Genomic DNA, 23,707 nt, shown 5'->3' with positions numbered 1-23,707 from the left:
TCTTTCTAGCCTTACATTACTTCATTATAAACATTTCTCTCCATTTAACTTGTCATATAGGATTTCTTAATAACATTTTGTATGCTGGATATATGAAATATGCATAATATGGGTTAATATAGCTTATACTTAAGAAGGCAGAAATGAGATATGTACATAACTATGTGGCTCCATAATATTTGGTTGTTTCTTACATATAGAATATATTTTTCTTAAATATATAAATTTATTTTTGTACATATAAAACATAATTTCTCTTGACAACTCCGTATGTACCAAAATATTTTTATCTGCATTGCGATGTTCCCACTAAGCTGTGCACAAAGAATTTTGTGGGAAAACACTTAATTTTGCACTTATGACCTGAGCCCACCGTCCTTAAAAAGGCGCAACCAACTTTAAAATGTGCGCACAAAAGACATTTTTTTTTTGCACACATAGCTAAGAAGGAAGCAAGAGGTAAAATTTCTGCACAGCCCTATTCATACACATACAAGAGGAGACTACCAGATTGGGTGTCCCTATAAAAATAACAGCAACCTCAGTTGCCCTTAAAAGCTTATGGTTTCAGTAATCCAAGTCCTCCTTCATACTATCTGTACCATACAGATAGAAAGCGATCAATTCAGTGGTTCTGAAGCTGTGGGGTTGGCTCCACTGTGGGGAATACTGCTCTCATAGATACAACAGCTAGGTACATTTGTGGTAAATATGTATTTTCCTAGATATTCCCTAAACTACAAATGACAGATGGCTGATACACCAGTTTTTCCATATATCAGTACTCAGGGCCTCAACAGGAAGATACGCAATAAAAAATATAAATACCAATAAAAATGTAGCATTGCAGAGAATCTGCTTGTTAGGTGTCAGGGGTCAGCAGCCTTGGCAACCAGACAGTAATTTAGCCACAGATAATAGAATTAATGTTGCTAACACAGAAGCACCAGCATTCCAGTGCCATAGATTATTCCTTAATGTAACCCTGTGGGGAAGTATAAACACACTTACAGAGTTAATGCAGAACAGAAAGCCAAAACAGAACAAAAAAACAAACATAAGAGATGAAGACTAACTGCAAAGTTGTTAAGAATATATCCATGTATAGCAGTTCAATGAAAGGCAAACTTGCCCTTTAACTGAAACAAAATGATCCTCCCATGAGCATCTGGTGCTGCAATCTGGTACAGTCTGTTTATGCACCAAACATTTAGAATTTGTAAATGGTGGAAGAATGGGCAGGATGAATTAATTTTGTTTCATATGGAAGTGTTGCACACCTGAGGGGGGAAGTATTTATTAACATCACCGTGATGTTGCCCAACCTTTCGGCAATTATAACATTCACCTAGAAGGTAGAAAATAAAAGCAAATATCTTATTTATTGCTTTTGGCAACATCACTGGTGATGTTTCTCTCTCAGTCTTTGGCTGATTCAACTCAGCCTTCAATCACATCTTTGGTGGAAGATTTTCTAAAGAACAAAATAACTGTGTATCCATTTGTGTTTTGCCCCTGTAACTATCGAGAAAGGCTTTAAAAACCGAACAAACAGCTAAATAATTGTTCCATTAAAGCCAGCGGTTGGCACATGCAACATGAATGCTCTTCAGGTATCTGCAGCTATAATTGTGTGGCAGTCACACTCTGCTGATTGAAATACATTTCACATACATTCCTGCTGTGTATCCAAGGAAATCTCTTGAGGAAAGAAATCTAAGGAGAACAAAATAAGCAACCGAATATTCATTTTCTTTCCATTAGTGCATCCAATGCAAATGAAAGACTGGAAAGGGGAAATCTTTAACAGGAATTGATACAGCTACAGTATGTTTGTCGTTTTTGTACAGATGAGCAGACATATGAGCAGATCAGCCTCACATATTAAAAAAAAAATACTGAAAATAGTAGAAATGCTGAAATATAAAGCAAACGTAGTTACCTAACATGAGAGAACATGACAGAATCTGTGGCACAATTAGAACTGTGTTGTTCATTTAATTTGGCAAAATATCCCATCAGTTAATAAGGCACACATGCATCTGAAGACACTGGGCATCATTAGTGAACTACACAAATTTGCCCAAGTCAGTAGCCTATAGCAACCAATCAGATCTGTGTGTTACGGCACTTTGGCAAAACAGCACAGTTTGTTAATGACCTAACTCTTTTGGAACAGAACAATAATTGGGGGAAATACAAACCCATTCCATACACAGTGTATGATAATAACTATGAAACCCCTAAGCATAGATATAAAGTGACACATACCTTGCTTATTAGCAAAAGACAAGAGCTGGGTGGCATGAGAAGCAGCACAGCAGCCCATATAACACTCTCTGTAAATAGGGTGCCAGTTACCTAACAAAGCAGCTTTGCCAGTTGCCCTACCACACCAAGCTATTCTGATGTTTTCCCATATCCTTCCTGAGTCCAACACAGTCCACATGAATATTCCTCATTCACCCACGGAATAACTCTAAAGCATCCCTGCCCCTTCCCTTATATTGGCTTTTAATAGAGGGGCCCTTGATATTTGTGTGGTATCACAGTTTCTACAGGATATCCTTTATGCTAGAGGTCCCCAACCTTTCTTACACGTGAGCCACAGTCAAATGGAAAAAGAATTGGGGAGCAACACAAGCATCATAAAAGTTCATGGAGGTGCCAAAAAAGGGCTAAGATTGGTTACTAGGTAGCCTCTGTCAGCTTACAGGAGGCTTTATTTGGTAGTAAATCTTATTTTTAGTCAACCACCAAGTCAGGAATAACTAACTACCTGGTTTGGGGGCACTGAAAGCAACATGCAAGGAGTTGGTGAGCAACATGTTGCTCATGAGCCACTGGTTGGGGATTACTGCTCTACACAAAGGATAGGGCCTATGACTTTCAGGTCATTTGATCCCACAAGAGTGTTATTGCCTGATTATTAATTAGGGGTAGGAACATGGCCGTTGGTGAAAACATAGCAAACCCTGTGCATTCCTGGCTGGGCCAAAGGTTAAGAGAAGAGATTTAATAAAATATAACTAGTCAGGGGGCAAAATAGTCATTAGTTATCTTAATGTTTAGTACAGGAAAGATCCCTTTTTAACTTTTAACATCGATTATTCCCTGAATAGAAGACAAAGGGACATTTCCAACCTCAACTACAGAAGCCTCTTAAATGAGATAAATATCGTTGATCCACAATCTGGCATACACTAAAGGAAGCATGGTCTCTGGGCAAAAGTAACCGAATGCACAGCAAGAATGGCTTTTTACAGCATGTTTATAAACCCTGTAATTTTCTTAAATGAGTCTTGGCACACTATGGCAAATTCCTAGAGAACCTAACAGATCCTTTCATACACCTGACTTGGTAGAAGGATGACAATCTGCCACACATCTCGGTTTCCAGATAAGAGGCTACCTGTATTTCATGCAATATCTCCCCGCCGTACACTTGCAGACAAGCTTTGCTCCTGTTCATGGACATAAAAGCATGTCTTATTTCACTGCCCCTCTTCAATCTCCTCACAGCAGGGGGCACAAATCAATCTCCAGCCGAGAAGAGAGACAGCAGCTGTAGCAGGGACATTATCTTTAGTCCTATTACTATTATTCTGTGCTGACAATTTATGCAAAAAAATGTTTAGTCATTTGGGAGGCTAAAGAGAGAATACCTTTTTATACTTGTGATTATGGAAACATAGAAATGTAGCAAGTATACTGCAGCTATTTTTGCCATGCCTAAGTGTGGCTCTTTAGCTCTGCTATTGCACAACTGTTAAGAGCAGCCTTCATTTATACCACACAGAGTTTTATTACATAAATCATTTAGCTCACTATCAAAATAATAAAAGTTAACATTCCAGTTACCAAATATGAGATTTATTTTCTTCAGGGGTGCAATACTAATACTTTTTGACCACAGGCATTATATTACATTTGAAATAGGAATGCACCAAATCTACTATACTGGGATTCCAATCTTTCGTGAAAGATTTCAACACTACTGAACTGATTTGCAAGGGTTAAAGATAACTGCGTGATAAAAATTATTCAACTCCCGTGTTTATGTGACAAGAAAATCACGTGATTATTAAGAACTCGGTTCAGCCAGGCACGTGCATCCCTAATTTGAAACTACCAAGTATAAGCAGGAGTAACACCCAGCTCTCTAACGTAGGTGGCAGACATGTCAACTCACCCTATTTCCCCCTTCCAAACAGGTCATCCATAGTTACAGCCAAGTCACTTGCTCTTTGTAATTTCCACCCAAATTGCTGTTAACCCCTGTATTGCAAAGCTTTGAAACAAACCAGAATATATTAACAACATACTTCGGAAACAATCAAAGTTCAAAGTGCAATCTGGGTCATGGATGAAATGGAACAGGGTGTGACCCAAACTTATTCATGAACAGGAATACTGCTGACTAAACATTAAGTTGCTGTGAGCTAGTATACAGAGGCAGGCTGATTTTGGGCCTGTGGGTAAACACGGGCTGAGAATTAGTCTTTCCCTGTGCCTGGACCCAGAGACTGGCATTAGTCTGGGTGCAGGCACACAAGGCAGACTTTGGCACCAAAAGTCACAAGTATGCAATACGCCCCAAAATTTGCTCTGCTTGCACCTGGCTCTGTGCAATGTAAAAGCTTACATTTTTGGGATGATCTCCAAAGTGCAGCTACAGAAAGCAGCCCATTACACTGGATCCATTTCTGATCCTTGCCCTAAGCCTAAGGGGCAGATTTATTAAAATGTGCAATTAGAGCTCACCATAGAAAATTTCACACACTTTCTATTCATTACTACAGGATTTTTATTAGCACATTTATCAATGGGTAAAAGTTACAGTTACCATTTGATAAATATGCTTCTTGAAATCCCATAGGAATGAATAGAAAGTGGGTGAATTTTACTGTGGTGAGTTCATCTCACATTTAGATAAATCTGCCCCTTAGTGTACAAATCTTGGCATCCTGATATTACAGTGTAATCAAACTTAAGAAGGGGGACACACTGGTCTTTAGTGGTTTGGCACTAAAAGCCATATTTTATGTTTACAGTTCCAACTGCAGAAGAAAAACATGGATCCAGATTTACACAGGGCATGTACTGTTTTTACTGGTGGATTTTCTTGCATCTACTGGGTGACTGACCTTGGAGAGCTGGGGAAAAGTTTTGTAAAGCAATGTTGCTTTAAGAATATTAAGTTGTTGGACAACAGGTTCCAGCATGATTTAAGTATGAAGCCCTGCAAATTTTGACCAAAGTATGGCTGAGCCACAGTGTTTAAACCTCCTTTTAAGTATGACTATGACTATTTGCCTGCATATTCTGGTATCTTTGTTACTCTGACAAGTCTCTGGATCTGGGATGTGCAGATGACACTGCTTTAGCTATTCTTGGTTTCTAGTAATTGTAACGCAGCCCCATCTGGGACGCTTCCAGTTAACCACTGAGGTGAGCCTTATTACTGCCTTATTTTGGGATATAGTAAGAATGTTTCATAGGTGTTTCACCATGTCTCACTAGACTCTGAAAGGAAAGGTGAAACAAAGACAGATGTAATGACAGGTAAAAATACTCTCTCTTAAACCCAGTAATAGATCAGTATAGCTCTGAAAAAGACAGTGCACACTCATTAAGCCCTATAACTGAATGCAAAGCCAGAAAGAAAACATGTTACTGCAGCAGTTTGGGAAAAAAAGAATGCAAAATGTATACATTTAAATTGCGAATAACAATTTCCAATGAGAGACAAATTTTGGATAATATGGGGGCTTAGAATAAACCCCACAAATCCATCCAGTCTGATGACAAAAATTAGAAGTGGATTTCTAGTTGTAAGTGAAAGTGACAATTCACATTTTACTGCAGCTACCAACTGGTACCAAACTCATATGAGTGTGCCTGGCAGTTATTGGAGAAGCTCAGAATGTCTCCACGGCTTGAGGCATATTTTTATTAAATGGGACTGGCTGATTTTATGGCTCCAAAAACAAAAATATTACAGTAGTATTTCACATGTAATAGGATATATTTGCAATGACTCTTACTGAAAAAAAAAAAAAAAAGGTTTTGAAAACACAAATAAAACGATTTAGTTACTGCTGTAACATTTCTCCAGAGATTGCTGCCATTTACCTTCCACTTAAGGTACTCATTCTAGTATTCCAGGCAGAACCAAAGATGATTTAAAAAGTCAAAGAACATTTCTAGGTGTAACGGTCACCTACTTGTCAGGGGAAAATTTCAAATTCATAGCAGTTAGTAGCTTGATGTAACAATGTTCAGCTGATGTAGCTGCTTCTCCTTTCATGAGCATGCTCTAGCTCGGCCGACTTTGGAAAGTTCCATTCTTTTTAAACCTTTTACTTTCCCGTTATACCTCAGTCACAAGTCACTAAAAGTCCATTACCCTTTTTCTAATGAAGTAAATCCAAATTAGCCAGAAAAAGGGGCTAATTATTTCATGGTTCCAAGTAAGAAACACTTGATAATTTGCCTTATTGAGGGCACCCCAGTTAAAATGTTAAAAGACAGGTAGTGTATGCAAAACTATGATGTTTGGGATATTATACAATGAACAATGTACCCCCTGTTGTAAACTATAATATTATATGTCACCAAAAAGTTCTAAGACAATATAAAAGGTTATGTCCAAGACCAGGACCGAAATGTTGATGTAAAAATTATGTAATTATCTACAATAAAGTACTGAAAATTGGAGTGTGCACAACTCATGGAGTATTTTATACATGGAACAACCAGATGCAGCACCCATAAAGACTACCAGACACGTGAGTGAGGAGGGAGTGCGGACCGATTGTGAACCATATATACATATATACATATATACATATATACATATATACATATAATCTACAGTATGGGCATTTTGCATCACACCAAACCACAAATGACATCCTTATAAACTGCACACTCTCATATCACAAAACACCTTTATAACTTATGTTATTGACAGCTAAACAGCATCGCTATAGACACTACTGTCGGCAGCAACCATAGCAATGCATGTTAACATTAAATGGGAGCAACCAAGACAGCCCTGCAGAAAGTATAAGACAGACCTTTGAGAATAACCATAGACAAAGCCTTGTACACCTCCCAAACAAACATGGCACAGGAACAGCACAGCAGTCTCCTGCCAACAAGTACAGAAACAGGAACAGACAGTAAAACTTTTGGGGCAAATTTTGTTGCTAGTGACATAGACCCTTGTAGTGATAAGCAGGGGTGCAGCTCTTCTGAAATGTTAACCTTCAGAGCATTTAAACTTAAAGGGGTGCTCTACCTTTAAGTTAACTTTTAGTATGTTATAGAATGGCGGATTCTTTGCAACCTTTCAATTGGTCTTCACTTTTATTAATTATGGTTTTTTTTAATTATTTGCCTTTTTCTTCTGACCCTTTCAAGCTTTTAAAACCGAGTCACTTACCCAGCAGCCACAAATCTATTGCACTGTGAGACAACAATTTTATTGGTACTTTTTTACTTTTCTTTCTATTCAGGCCCTCTCCCAGTCATATTGCAGATTCTCATTCAAACCACTGGCTGGTTGCTTAGGTAATTTGAACCCTAGCAAACAGATAGCTGTTTAAATTCCAAAAAGGAAAGCTGCTGAACAAAAAGATCATTAAAAATAAGTAAAGACCAACTGAAAATATCAAGCTTTACATTATATTAAAAAATTAAACACGTATTAGTTTGATTACAATCATTGTGCACAATGCTGTGTTTTTTTTTCGTTTTTTTTTTACCTAAAAAAATAATATTTTTCCATATCAGTGATCCCAAACCAGTGCCTTATGAGCAACATGTTGCTCACCTTCTTCTTTGGTGTTGCACCCATTGTCCTCAAAGTAGGTGCCCATTTTTACATTTCAGAATTGGAAGCACAGATACAGTTTTACTCCATGCAGAACCTCCTGCAGGCTACCAAATAGCCAATGACAGCCCTTATTTAGCATCGCCCATGCAATTTTTCATGTTTTGTGGCTCATCAACACTGTGGCTCTTGAGCAAAAAAAGGCTGGGGATCCATGCTCTACATATTGAAAAACAAGTTCTGATCACTACTACTACTGGTGGGATTTTTTGCCTTCTACACAAGAATTGTCACAATAATAAGTGCCTGTAAACTGAGAAAGGCATTTGACAAAACGATGTTTGTCCTAATTGCCTAATTCTGTAATAATATTTAAATGAAAGAAATGAAGCAGAAATTTAAGTATGTTAATACGTTTCTTACATCTAAGGGCTCAAAGTAATAATCAACTTTTTTTTTTTAAAAAAAAAGAAGAATTTGAACATTAAGGGAAGGTCAGCACTATCACTTCCCTCCTTCAGTACAATACTGAATTGACACAAGAATTCCTTGCTGTTGAGACCTACAAAGCAACCAGTATGCCTTCGCCAATAAAGTGATTTGTTCATTAAAGCTACCAATAAAGCAACCTTTTGTTAAAGCACGAAATATCAGAAGCCCTAATGAAGGATCTCACTTGGTATGTTTCTGTTCCCAGTTTAAAATAGAAACTTCTCTCCTCAATAGAAAGACTGGATTGTAAACGGAACCAAACAATAACTTTATCCTCTGCTGAAGGAGAGCTAGGAAGCAAGGAAATGTTAATCTTTTGATAGTTACTCAGTATTTAAAATTAGAGTAGCTCTTCTGGACCTAGTAAGGATCCAGCCAACAGTATATGCAACATGAAGGCCACCTGTAGAAAACTGCACAAATGGAATGAAGCTGTTCAGTTGCAGCTTTTCATACCAGCAAGCAGCTTGATCTGATCTTGTGCAACCAAGCCATGTATTTGGAAGAGCAAACTGTTAAGACCACTGACCCAAGGACAACTGCATCACAAAGAGGTGGAACTGTGCTGTTGCAGATACCAGACAAAAAGGATTTCTCTCTATTGACTGACCACCCACATCATAAACCTATTGCTCAAATGACTGGACAGGGGACCCATAGGCTGCCTCTTCTATTGAAAATCAATGCATGCAGTGACCTTGTCATTCTTTATGGCTTTTCAGCAGATTGCAGCAGATTCAGGAGGTAGGTAGCTCTACCTCCTGTATCAATCAGTACCTGTATGCAATGTGTATGTGACATAAACACCCTTCTATTGGACAACACTATGTAGCATGTTGGCTCTTTATAAATACATAATAACAGAAACACAGTTCTGAAGCACCAGTAATACTAAGGTGAAGTGGAAATCAATTTAAGAAAACTTTCATCTGTTATTTGTGTGAAAACAAACAAGATATAGGGTCTCTTACCCAAAGGTGATAAAATAGACATGTACAAAACTAAACTTCCGCTGGAAATCATTCATAGATTTAATCATAAGCTAAAGATGTATATTACATTTTAATTATTCATGTAACAAAAAGGGGACAACGTGATTTTAACTGATAAGGGAATTAACTTTCCTACTTTACAAATTCAAATGCCTTCCTCCATCAAGTCGCTCACTAAAAAAATCAGTGACTTGTGAGTTGGTACTGGGCATTCATGGTTCAAAGATGCTATTGTGTTGTAGATCATTTTGTACAAAGCATCCATAATATCCACATATAAAAATACAGTACTAATATTCAGGGCTGTGGAGTCGGAGTCGAGGAGTCGGAGCAATTTTGGGTACCTGGAGTCGGAAAAAAATGAACCGACTCCAACTCTTACTAAATTTAAATGAGAATAAAAAAAATAAATAAATAAAGCAAGTTTAAATGTCCCAATTCACAAACAGTCATAATTATTTCTCTGCTATAAGAATAAAGCCCAATGCACGCAGTGCATAAACGAACACCATTGCGTGACCATGAAGCATGCTTTTCATTGACTGTATGAATGTATAAAATACATTAGCATATTAAAAACAGAGGAGTCGGAGTCGTGGAGTCGGAAATATCAGAAACTGAGGAGTCGGAGTCGAAGAATTTATCTACCGACTCCACAGCCCTGCTAATATTAGGTATACAGAAGGACATATTTTGCAGTTATCCTTTACAACAGCTAGAGGGCTAAACAGATAACCCCAAAGCCCTGGCTGGGTTCCCAAATGTTGCTAACTACACCTCCAACCCATCTTAAGCTCTTTATCATATGTTGATGAATGCTGGCAGTTGTAGTCCAGCAAAATCTGGGTACTCATGGTCCCTAAAGGGCTTATAAATATTGCAGACCTCCCTGCCACATGGATGATTTGGTCATGGGCTAAGAGTAGTTAGTTTGTTATCCCTCTCTCGGTCGTATCATGGTACAGATGCTACCAATGTGAAATATAGTCATAACAATACACATTTTTGAACTATAATGAAGTGAATGAATGAATTTTTTTGCCAATCACTGTAGTGAACAGTTGGCAACCTGAGAAAGTGTAAAAACCTCTATACTGTTTCTTGGTCTGAGAGTAATAAAATATATTTAAATTTTTATGCCCAAATAAGAAAAACGGAACATTACTGTTGCTCTGTATAATAATTAATTTCTACCAAACACCACCACTACCCTTTCAATTAATAGAACTCTGATCTTAAATGTATGCTGTCAGATTAAGAAATGTTTTGCTGCTGGATAACTGCAACCACTAATACATCAACACTCATTTAGGGAACACTATGGGCATAAAAATGAAGACTTTGGTTTGGCAGTAAAGGTAATTGGTAGGGAGAAAATATGTCATAGGCCTTTATATTTGAAATATCTTGTGTATATGGGTATTCACAAAGCAATTCCTCCCCCCCAAAAAAATAATTATTTTCAGAAACAATAAGATACAAGAAGAATACATTTTCATCATAGGTTCTGTTGAGACTCTATCCTATTCATATTTGAAGCCTCTGCCTGGTTTGTAGGGTAAGTGGGCACTAGCAACCAGACAGCTTAAATTTCACTAATAAAAAAACAAAGAGCTGAATAAAATATAATTGAATCCACGATTACTATAAATAAACATAGTATAGATTTTATTGAATTTCACTTTATATATCAAACTAATATGTTATCATACGGTGACCTGCCCCTTAAAGAAAATATAAATACAAAGTATAGGATGCAAGACACATCAGGGTGGATTTTATGGCCAAATTAATCTTTTCTATATCACTATACCGATCGATTGATTGGTTGATGGATTGATTTTAAATAAAATAATTCAGCCTTTGGGCCTCTGACTGTAATTGTCTCTGTAACTATAGATACCTGATGAGAATTAAAGTCATATACCAGTTTATTAACTGTGTTAATTAACTCATTTTGTTAGCTTCCTTAATATGTTTTACTTGTAGGAACTAGGAAGTAGAAATTGTTAAGCTCACACACCATGTTTCAGTGTTATTGTGATCAATAGGTAAATGCCAATGGCATATAGTAAATACAATGTTAACATCTGCATTGTACCACCCAGCATACAATCAAATATTAGCTGAGCCAAATTCATACTACTCACACATTGTGAAAAAGCATTTTCTCCTGCCTATTGTCCCTCACCAGCTCATTAAGGACAACATCATGGTGTGGGGCTGTTTTTCAGCATATGGTAATGGCAGACTTCATATAAATGAAAGGGGGATGAATGGAGAAATGTACTGGGACATTCTTGATAAGAATCTGCTGCCATCTACCAGGTTCCTGAAGATGAAACAAGGGACATTTCAGCAAGACAATGGTCCCACACACAGCCAAGGAAACTCAGTTGGTTTTAGAGAAAGAAAATAAAGCTGCTAGAATGGCCCAGTCAATCACCCGACTTGAATCCAATTGAAAAAGAAAAAAGAACTGAAGATCAGAGTTTATATAAGAGGCCCCCGGAAATCTTCAAGATTTGAAGACAGTTTGTGTAGAAGAATGGACCAAAATCACACCTGAGCAATGCATGCTACTAGTTTCTCCATACAGGAGGCGACTTAAAGCTGTCATTACCAACAAAGTAATGTTCAACACTTATTCCCGATGTCATTTCACTTTACTACAAATTCTTAATTTACGGACTTTGTTACAAAATTTGTGAAATGAGATTTTCTTTACCGGCAAGAAAAAGATTTTTGTTGTATTATAATGAAAGATTTTTAGTGGGCCATAAATCAGGAAAGTAGTACATAACTATAATACAAATAGTGTTAAACCAGAAAACAGTAATACAACTACCCAAAACACTCACCCCACAAAGCAGTATTATTGTATACTACAAAATGTTCCCTACACCAGCCTACACTGTACAGGGTGAATCAATTAGTAAAATTGTATCTTCTGCATCATAATCAATTCTGGGCTTATAAATACGTGTGTGTACACAGTCTGTAAATACAGTAAATCCTTGTGTACACAGAAATAGAGCTTGTTGGTTCAAATGGTTAGATGTTAAAGGAAAAGACTACTGAGCCATAGACAAAGTTGTCTTTAATGCTTCTGACATTATGAGGAGCCTATGTAAAAGTTTCTAGAAGATAGCAAAACACAATTGATGGCATTTTCTCTGCCACGAGTTGTATTAACCTTAAAGGAGAAGGAAAGACTAAGTCACTGGGAGGTGCCAAAATGTTAGGCACCCCCCCAGTGACTTTAATCGCTTACCTTTTGCCCCAGGCTGGTGCTCCTGTGAAAACAAGACAGCACCAGCCCAGGGTACCTGCGAGCGAGTGTCTCCTCTTCCTTTTTCTATCTTCGAGTGCTTTCGCATGTGCAGTAGAATGAAATACTTAACTTTAACAAAAAATTTGGCTTTTTCACTCTACTGCGCATGCGCCGGCCACAGGATTCATAAGAAAGAAGGAAGAGAAAACACTTGTTGCAGCTACCCTGGGCTGGTGCGATTTTCTCCTAACAGGGGCACCAGCCCAGGGTAAAAGGTAAGTGATTCACTTGGGGGTGCTTAACATTTGGCACCCCCCCCCAGTGATTTTTTTTTTTACCTTTCCTTTGCCTTTAAATGTTACAGCATGATCTGTATATAAATTAAAGTACCAGACTATTTTAAATTAAATCTTTCCCATCGCTTTACAAAAGCATCTTGCAAAATAGTTTGACCTGGGTGCCTCAAGTTGGTTTCCTGAGTTCTAAAAAAAAAGGACACTGATATTTTTGTATCTGCTATTCAAGCTATTATGGAAACTTTTGCTGAACTTCATAAACAGCACTTTAGTTTAAAAGGTCTTATGTATAAATCTGAATGAACATTAAACAATTGCAGGAAAAGATTGCTAGAATGTAAATAGAACATTTAACCATATGTATGGCTGCAGTTAAAGTATATAAACAGTATAATGAATAGCACTGCATTATATCTTTTTAGAATTCTGAAATAAATGGCCCTTTAAGAAGCTACAAACATGTTACCACATTTCTCATTCAAGAAAAAATACAAAACACTGCTCTGGTTTGATGATAGCAGACCTAGACTGGAATACAATATAGGCCCTGGCATTTAAAGTACACAACGGCCCAAACATCCTCCCGTCAGCCCACTAAATAGTGATTGTCTATGGCATCTTATAGCAGCCCCCCTGGAATTTGCCAGAATCCACTAAATGGCAGTCTGGCCCTGCAAGGTGGTATACAAACACGTGGAAAAGACACACTACACAAATAGTACATTAATAAAAAAAATGTCAACAGCTGTAAGATGTAGCATATACACATCTTAATAAATATGTCCCTAAACAGAGGCAATGAATTCATCATATGGTATGAATGATTCAAAAAAGCATAAGAAACATGAAAAAAGAATTTAGCAAGAGAACAGAAGCCTCACCTGCTTTAGGTGTCAAAAGGCACAGCTGCTATAGTGGGAGGCTGGATTCCCTTTGGGTTGAAGCAAATATTTTGATGTCACGTCCAAAAAGTGTTCACTTGTGCTGCCATCAGAAGAACATCACGCTTTTAACAATGGGAAAATATCAGAAGTCTTTCTCGCAAACTTGGAAACTCTTTAGTTTGCTGTTCCCAGTAAAAAACTCTTACATCCAGTTATTGGCAATACAATCCATATATCACTACACTGAATTGTTCCTGTCAGAGGTCGCTCACAGTCTTTGAATTCATGCTCAAATCACATGGCCCAGAAGTTTTTTCTTAAGTTTGTTGGCAATTAGGCAAGTGCTTAGAGGCTGTAGGATGGCAGAGAATATTCGTTGCTACTGGGTTGGTGCGTATATCAATACCATATTTGAGATAATATTAGGAAGATGGTACCTGTGAAAAGAAGACAAGTGGTTAAAGAACAAGCAGTTAAAATATACAGGAAAGAAACAACAGCATCCAATGGAAATACATTTAAAAACAAAATCTACTGCTCAAAATCAATTAAAGAATCAGAACACACTGAACTAATTACAATACAGTGACCCAAAGGCCCCTGTAGTCTTTACTCTCTGATGAGAGTAATAAAACTTGCAGAGAGCTGGGCTGTGTATTTTTAAAGCTACAGTGGCCTAGAGCTCACTGAATTTGTGACAGCTACCAACCCAGCAGAGAAGATAAGCTGTGCTCATGGTTACGTATTGAGTTAACTTGCAGTTTCTACTCACTTCTATTGATAATCATTTGCTACTATACAGATGCATACTATTGAAACAGCACTTTGTGGTAAACCATAGTAGCAGCGCCGGCAGCATGCAGCCTGTTGTACTGGTGAGGAAGGTTAATGCTGTAGCCCTCCTACTGTTTGTGTTGAACTAAAAACCTAAAAATGCCACACAGAGCATTCTCATTCTGGGAGCAGTACTGCAGCTATAGCTGTGCTGGACAACTTTTTTTCTTTTTTGAAGGCTTGGCCTCTTTGCATTAATAACACAGAAGGCAGTTTATATACTTTATACAAACCTGGAGCAACTGCTTAGAATGAAAAAGACACCCCTATACATGTCATGAATGTAAATTACATTGCTAAATATAATACAGGCATTTTCCACCTACTGTAATATAAATTAGTAAAGAGTTATCTAATAATAGGGAGTACTGAACATGTGGCCCGGTCCAGAAGACAATTTTTTGCTACATGTGCTCTATATTACCTAAAGCCATCTTAATGCTCTACATTTATTTAATGCCAATAATTTGTGGGGTTTTTTCTCATATTTGGTTCAACAAGGCTGTGTTTAACTGCACTGCCACTAAATGTGTAGAGGGAAACTTATTACACGGCATATAAATGAAAATAATTACCCTACAATACATACCCCTGTGATGGGCATGCCTACACAAATATAATTGTGTGTAGTGCATGTTGCTTCTGCCTCAGTTCCAAATTTCAAGAGTCAGAAAGCAGCAGCTCCATTAAAAGCTCTCAGAAAAGAGAAAGTCTCTCAGTTTCCATTACATGTGCCATAAATGATAGCACTGACAATCTTTGTGTTTTGTCTCAGTGACTTCTAACAGAGAAATGAAAAAAGCAGGTCCCTTCACCATGTGCCATAACCCCAACAGGTGTAACTTTATTTCACTCTAGTAACAGAGCAGAGAACCACTACACCTTTGATTATCATCATCAAAACTAGGGGTGACAAGCAGATTTCAGCAATCTACTGTCAATCACAAGTGACCACCAGGAGCTTAATTTATGCTATTAGTAGGTACATTCATGCCCTAAAAACAGTATATACATCTTTAGTAAGAGCTTTTTTTAATATACACATAATCCAGGAATAAAAGTGCTTTATAAAGGGTCCAGGTTGTATTTAATCTTTGGTATTTCACTTAAATAAACCTTAAACTAGGGTTCAATTAACCTTTCAACCAGGTAGACATTTGGAATTCAGAATGTTTTAGGAACAGAAGAGGCTCTGAAAACATAGACCAATAATTCAAAAAACAGGAACATTCAAATTAAAGTCTAATAGTCCATGTTTCTATTGCGGGTCAGTGACCCTGTAACTAGGTAGCTTTTCCAGCTGCAATTTGGAAGAATGTGGTAAATAATTCAGAAAGAATACAACACGAAAAGTTTATTTTAGGACGGGCAAAATTTTGTCCACACTAAAGACTGGAGTTAATTATATATATAACAAATTCTTTTATACAAAATTCAAGTTTTATTGCATCCCATACTTTATGTTACTGCAATTTGGCATCCTCTGCCTTTCAATCCTATTACAGTAAATGCTTACACTAGGGATGCACCAAATCCACTATTTTATAATCTGCCTGAACCCCTGAATTGTTTGCGAAAGATTTGTCCAAATACTGAACCAAATCCTAATTTGTATATGCATATTAGAATAAGGAAGGGTTGAAGAGAACCGTGCATGAAAATTTTTCAACTTCCGTGTGATGGATTCTAATTCGTTTTGGCCAGAGGCATGGATTTGGCCAAATATGGATATAAAAGGTCAGATCTTGGCAGAATCCTGCACCAAATCCTGGATTCAGTGCATCACTAGCTTATACACATAAGTAACCTTATCTTTAAATAAAGTTTCACTCTAATCCCCCATATGAAAACAGCTAAATGGAGCAGCACAGACTAAAGACAACACAAAGCTGGGTTCTAGTGTGACAAGTCCCTTACATGAGTCTGAGCACTAAGTGGGAATGTTCTCACCATCAGACTTCTCTTACAATGGTTTGCATAGGGTGTTGCCCCAAGATTAGTACTGTGAGCACAGCATGCCTAAGCATTAGTACTACCCACTTACTTTGGGCAAGAAAAGGATGAATTAGGCAACTTGCAGTTCAGTAATGTGTGTCACAGGCAGAAGCCCAAGTACCCCTACAGGCTGGTTTGGTGTAAATAAATTCCACTTCCAAAAAGTCCACTTCTGTAGTTCTAGAGTCTTGAGGCAATGTTTTGGATTTCATAGTATGCACAGATATACAGGATACAGAGGTATAATTGTGTGTGTGTATAAATACACAATATACACAGAGCTATACTGTGCATATGGGAGTTAATACTTACAACACTTGCACACTACACAATCTCCCAATAAAGAGTTGCCTACAAGTCTATACTGAGTACAGCAGTGGTCTTCAAAGTGCGGCTCGTCAACTGTAAAACTACAACTCCCAGAATTCCTGGACGGATTCTGGGAGTTGTAGTTAAACACAGCTAGAGAGAAGGTAGTTTTGTGTCCCTGTAGCAGGGCAAGTAAATACAAATCTACATCCACTAATGTACTACTTTAAATTATTCCCCCACACACTACACTATTTCTTTAAAGCGATCAAGTCCCGGCGGTGGCCAGCGGCCAGTTACCTGGGTGGAATGACTAGTCGGGGGCATTCGCTGCCTTTCCTGGAGCCCACACGGGCAGGCACGCAGCTCACGGAAGGAAGGCTTCTCGCCGAGAGACAGGCACGGGAGGAGAGGGAGAGAGAGGGCGCGCCGGGATGACGTCAGTCGCTCAGCAACAACCAGGGCAGCAGTCGTCGCAGCGGCTTGATGTCATACGTGGGAGACGGAAGTAGGAGGCTACTGTTACTAGCCGCTACAGTTATGTTATGGTGGGGAAAGCAGCGGCGGAGTGTATTCAGCCTGGTGCTCGCAGGTGCATGTACCGCCTACGTTAGTAAGGTCAGTGAGACTCCGTACGATTAGCTCCAGCGGTTTCTCTGATTTTCAGTCTATTGCCGAATTATAGTTTCTTGTGTCATACACTGAGTGGTTGCAGTGTTCAGCAACAGTGATCTAAATGAGCCGGGGTGCCTTATACATATCGCTTCCGATGAGGATCGAGCTGCAGAATGGGGGGGGGGGGGAGACAGGAATTTAATTAGAACGGACAGCACACGAACGTGGACAGGCAGGTGTGGGGCACAATCACCCAGGGATAGGTGCCTACTGGGGGAACAATGCCTTGAGGCGAGAGATTCCAAAATGAGCCCTCTCCCCATGATGTAGGGATGGATGGTATCTTCAGGTTATAGTCATAGTTACCAGTATATATTACTGTCTGTCTGAGAAGGGTCTCATTCATTCAGTTCTCTAAAAAAAAAAAAGTCTAGTTGATTTGACTTATTGCTATAGTTATATATTACTGTCCATAGCCATAGAAATCATAGTCCCCAGTACATTCTAGTGCTATACTCCAGCAATAACTTTAATGATATTAATTTCATCAGAAGAGTTGAAAATTGCCTTTATTCCCACGGACCAAGACTAATGCATGGATAAAAAAAATGTTTGGAGCAACTGAATGCTAATATAAATAGTACAAAGTTTGCATAGTCTGTTTGGCACATGGGCTTTAATGAGCACTGGGTAGCACATACTTTCTACATTCAGAAAGGAGTCAGGACAGAGTCTGTAGGATAGAATTAAGGATTCATTATACTTTTGGGACTTTATTTCAAGATTTGTTTTTAAACAAAATTGTTAAATTGTTACATTTAAGCCTGTGCTATGGAGAATGGTGATGCTTTATAAATAAATGCCCTTAATTGTTTAGGTGTTGGAGATTGCATTGGCACATGCAGGTCTATAGAATGTTAGCAGTTTGTGCTTACCTGCTGTGTCCTTAGCACTCTAATGGTGAATACCGAGTTGAAGATAAAACCTGAGCTAATGCTAAAAAGCCTTTTTTTTTTTTTTTTTTTAAAAAGGAAATGATACCGCCTATTTGACATGAGTTCATTCATTTGTATTAATAATTTAATTTTTTACACAGACATACATGATTCCACAGAGTGAAAGGGAACAGTAAGAATCTGTCTGAGCTTGCAGGGATTGGTTCCCCACACCCGGTAGATGATGGTGCAGAGATTCTCTCGAAAGAAGGAGGACTTTAAGTCTCAGAATTCATCCGTTCACAATAGAACAAGGTAAGGGAAGGTTGCACTACACCATGAGCCTTAGGGAGGCAGAGAACTGGTTGCTGCTATTACAGGCAGACTGTGGTGATTTACTTTTTGTGGAATTGTGTGCCTGTAAAAATAAATATATTCATTGATGGAAGTTTAGTTTGTATGCACCTTTTCTACATAAGCCGAACAAATTAATGTAACATAGTAACATAGTAAGTTGGGTTGAAAAAAGACATATGTCCATCAAGTTCAACCATAATGCCTATATATAACCTGCCTAACTACTAGTTGATCCAGAGGAAGGCAAAAAACCCCATCTGAAGCCTCTAATTTGCCGCAGAGGGGAAAAAATTCTAAAAGAGCTTATATTTTGCCTTTAAATACAGAACGCTTTACATATGTAAATTAATATATGATTAACCAGAAGTTAAGTATTGATTTTCTGACACTTTTTTTTCTAGGATCTAAAAGGAGTGATATTGGGTAACTCAGACAATCAGTGGACAGTTAGAAGATTCTATATTGCTAAAGTGATGCTCCAGAATGGATGAATTACTTTGTGTTTCATCAACACTTACAGTCTCTTAAGATCCTTGAATCTTGCATGAAAACTTTAAAAAATGCTTGGATTTTTATGGGCACGGCAGACAGGCCTGGATAGTCCTGTCCAGCTCAGGCGTGCTGAAGCAACAAGGAGGGTGCTCAGTTTGGAGTTAAACAAGGATAGAGATGTTGAAAGAATGCATGAGAATGGTATCAACTCACTTGACATTGAACCAGTTGAGAGCAGATACATGCTATCTGGAGGAGCCGATGGGATAATTGTTCTTTATGATCTTGCCAATCTTCATAAATCCCAGTCTTACACTTGTAAAGCATTGTGTAAGGTGGGCAAAAGCCACCCTGATATGCACAAATTTAGTGTGGAAACAGTTCAATGGTATCCTCATGATACTGGCATCTTTACATCAAGCTCATTTGATAAAACACTAAAGATATGGGACACCAATTCCTTAAAGCTAGCTGAAGTTTTTCATTTTGATGGGACAGTTTACAGCCACCACATGTCTCCTTTGGCAACAAAGCACAGTTTGATTGCAGTTGGCACTAAAAACCCCAAGGTGCAACTATGTGACTTGAAATCTGGTTCCAGCTCCCATATTTTGCAAGGTCATAGAGGGGAAGTGCTCGCAGTTTGCTGGTCCCCACGTTACGATTATATATTAGCAACTGCGAGTGCTGACAGCAAAGTAAAATTATGGGATGTCCGCAAAGCATCTGGATGTCTTATAACACTGGACCAGCATAATGGTGAGAAGTCCAAGGCTTCTTCAGAAGCTGTAAACACAGCTCATAATGGCAGGGTTAATGGATTATGCTTTACTAGTAATGGCCTCCATCTTTTGACAGTAGGAACTGATGATAGGATGAGGCTCTGGGACAGTTCTTCTGGAGAAAATACCCTAGTGAACTATGGCAAAGTTTGTAACACCAGCAGGAAAGGTCTAAAATTTACAGTGTCTGCAGGCTGTAATCCAGAGTTTGTATTTGTTCCATATGATTGCACTATTGCTGTATACACTATCTATTCTGGTCAAAAGATAAGCATATTGAGGGGACATTATAATAGCGTGGACTGCTGTGTATTTCAGCCTCACTTTCAAGAGCTATACAGTGGCAGCAAAGATTGCAATGTTCTTGCTTGGATTCCTTCACTTCGTGAACCAGTTCTTGATGAGGACCCAAAAAAATCAGGACATCAGGCACATATTAATCCTGCGTTTAAGGATGCATGGAGCAGCAGTGAAGATGAAGGCTAAATTAAACTATACATTCACGTTGAGTGTAATGAGCAATAACCTGGCTAACTTTTCCCTTTTATAAGACACACACAAGTACAGTGTTAAGAATGAAAGACACTGTACTATAGTTTCAAATGCCCTATAAGTTTAATAAGCCAATGTTTAACTTACACCTTGTATATATGTTCTATTTATTTTAATAAAGAATATTTTTTTCTTATTTTTAATTGCAGTGTATTGGAGCATACACTAATATCTGCGCATGCAAATCCTTGCTGGAGCAAAGTATGATATGATAGTCATAGGGGCCCATTCATGAAACTTTTTTTTCAGAAAAAAAATTTTTTCTAATTTTTAGAACTTTTTGTAATGACCACAATAATATCGTTAAAATTGCACGACTTTTTTGTGGTTTTTCGTTAACTTCCACTAAAAATTTGTATTATTTGCAAAGACTACGATCATTTCAGAATTCATTCAAGCTTTGGTATCGTGACTATCTTGTGGCCAGGTTGGAGCTGCAGAGTGCCATTGAGTCCTTCCAAAATCATGCATTAAAGTTGAAGTTATGATCGCTCAGATCCGAAAATTTCATGACTTTCGGATCGCAACCACAATATTTTCGTATGACTAAGAAAATAATTTTTGCACACCGGAAATTATCGTGGTTCCTCCGAATTTTTTCCAATCGTGCTTTTAACTATCAAAAATTTGTGCTTTAAATGGGCCCCTTAGGATATGATAGTTTTTCCTTTTACTAAGGAATGATAATGTGAATGTGCTCCTTATACGAGGAATTGTTTTTGTGCAAATCTGATTTGCTATTAAAAATGAGTGTTTTATATTTATTATTATCCTTTATGCAAATTCCACTATAAAAGTTAAATGTTTTGTTTTTCGGGTGTCCAAAATAGATTAATATATGAAACCTTGGTTCCTAAAAAATTGCTAGGAGCATTTAAAGTAGAAGGAAAGGTAAAAACAAAGTAAGCTTTATCAGGAAGGTCTATGTCAGTGGTCCCCAACCAGTGGTTCCTGAGCAACATGTTGCTCCCCAACCCCTTGGGTGTTGCTCTCAGTGTCCTCAAAGCAGGTGCTTATTTTTTGAATTCTTGAATTGGAGGCAAGTTTTGGTTACATAAAAACCAATTGTACTGCCAAACAGAGCCTCATTTAGGCTGCCAGCCCACATAGGAGCTACCAAATAGCCAATCACAGCCCTTATTTGGCACTCTCATGCTTGTGTTGCTCCCCAACTCTTTTTACATTTGAGTATGGCTCACGGGTAAACTGGTCTATGTAAATACACTTACAGAACTCCACAGAAACACCACATTTATTTCCTTCTATTCTGTATATAAGACTTCCTTCTCTCAGAAAAATCCTTCAAGGCACAGCAAGAACCTGCTCAGTTTGCTCCTCTCTCCTCGCACAAAGTTTCCTCCTGCAGGCAACCTTGCACGACTTTGGAAAACCACAGTGATACATAGGCCTTTCCACTGGCGATTACCTTTCAGAAAAATGCATTGGAGTTAATGGGAAGGCCAAATTCTATTACTGTTAATGTATTTTTAGCTCTGCAATAGGATATATTATGCCCTAAAACAGTGCTGTCCAACTTCTGTTGTACCGAGGGCCGGAATTTTTCCGACCTACGTAGTGGAGGGCCGATAATGGAAGCCAGTTTTGACCACTCCCCTTTTTGAAACCGCACCCACTTGAAACCACACCCATGTTAATGGTTGTAGTACAGCAAAACCTGCCATACTCTGCCTGCCCTACCCTGCCTGTGTGTGCCATACTCTGCCTTCCCTACCCTGCCTGTGTGTGCCATACTTTCACTGTGTTTGCCATTCTTGGCTGGTTTGTGCCATACTTGGCCTGTGTGTGCCATACTCTGCTTGTGTGTGCCATACTCTGCCTTCCCTACCCTGCCTGTGTGTGCCATACTCTGCTTGCCCTATGATGCCTGTGTGTATGGCACACACAGGCAGCCTACAGTGACACAATGCTGGCACTGCTCCTACAGTCTGCACAATAACTATATATTAAAAAACTTTTTAATTGCAGTACCACCTCAGTATATGTTCTTTTTGTAGTGTGCAGGGATTATTTGTGGGTTTCTACTGCTCCTGAGGTGTGAACAGGGGAACAATATGGGTGATTACAGCCTGAGCCTGAGGTGTGAACACTGCAGGGGGTGAACAATGCAGAGATTAAAAGGTGTGAACAACACAGGGGATTACATATTTAAACAATACAGAGGGATTACAGCCTGAATCTGAGGTGAGAACCATGCAGGGGGGGCAGTTAATCTCAGTACTGATACCATTTAAAGTTTACACATAGGTAAGCCATCAAATCAGCCAGACAGGTGGGGGGCCACACAGAGGGGGGTCGCGGGCCGCCAGTTGGACAGCACTGCCCTACATTATCAGAGAAAACTCCTTTTCACTATACAGGTAAGGGACTTGGGATTTTACAGGTAAGGGGTCTTTCTGTAATTTGCAGTTCCATACCTTAAGTCTACTACAAAATAATTTAAACATTAATCATTAAATAACCCCAATATGTTCTGACCTCAATAAGGATTAATTTTATCTTAGTTGGGATCCAGTACAAGGCACTTTATTATTTAAAAAAAATGTTCTTTCAACATATAACGATTTCTCTATCAATATTATTCATACAATTCTAGTGTGGATATGTGGAAAAATTTACCGCAAAAGTGTCCCACACAAAAAAACCTCAAGCCTACCATTTATAGGTATGGGATGCCCTATCCGGAAACCCCTTATCCAGAAAGTTCAGAATTACAGAAAGGCCATCTCCCATAGACTCCATTATAAGCAAATAATTCTAATTTTTAAAAATGATTTCCTTTTTCTCTGTAATTATAAAACAGTACCTTGTACTTGATCCCAACTAAGATAATTAATCCTTATTTGAGGCAAAACAAGCCTATTGGGTTTTTTCAATATTTAAATGAATTTTAGCAGACTTAAGTTATGGAGATCCCTTATCTGGAAAACCCCAGGTCCCAAGCATTCTGGATAACAGGTCCCATACTTGTAACTATAAAGCACCCAGTTTCCAAGTCGTTTTCTTTAGAGCGCAGAAGTGCCAACTTTATTCCTTTATT

The 23,707-nt window shown here is 38.3% G+C and overlaps 2 protein-coding genes across 2 annotated transcripts in view; one reads left to right on the top strand and one right to left on the bottom strand.

Moving 5' to 3' along the window:
* Positions 1–17,345, bottom strand: part of fbxw7 (F-box and WD repeat domain containing 7) — a 114,549-nt gene extending 97,204 nt beyond the window's left edge. Inside the window, exons 1-2 of the mRNA XM_004911148.4 lie at positions 17,217–17,345; positions 13,776–14,215 (exon numbers count right to left, since the gene is read on the bottom strand). The gene's annotated coding sequence lies outside the window, so the exon portion shown is untranslated. The remainder of the gene's footprint in view (positions 1–13,775; positions 14,216–17,216) is intronic.
* A 158-nt stretch (positions 17,346–17,503) lies between these two features.
* On the top strand, positions 17,504–20,786 carry ercc8 (excision repair cross-complementation group 8). The gene is made up of 3 exons (NM_001017179.2): positions 17,504–17,534; positions 18,628–18,781; positions 19,225–20,786. Exon 3 carries the CDS (start codon positions 19,384–19,386, stop codon positions 20,581–20,583), a length of 1,200 nt encoding a protein of 399 aa, NP_001017179.1. The 5' UTR covers positions 17,504–17,534; positions 18,628–18,781; positions 19,225–19,383; the 3' UTR covers positions 20,584–20,786.
* The last annotated feature ends 2,921 nt before the right edge of the window (positions 20,787–23,707 follow it).

The sequence above is a fragment of the Xenopus tropicalis genome, chromosome 1, assembly GCF_000004195.4.
Source record: "Xenopus tropicalis strain Nigerian chromosome 1, UCB_Xtro_10.0, whole genome shotgun sequence".
NCBI classification, from domain to species: domain Eukaryota; kingdom Metazoa; phylum Chordata; class Amphibia; order Anura; family Pipidae; genus Xenopus; species Xenopus tropicalis.
This window is presented reverse-complemented; position numbering and strand designations above follow the sequence as displayed.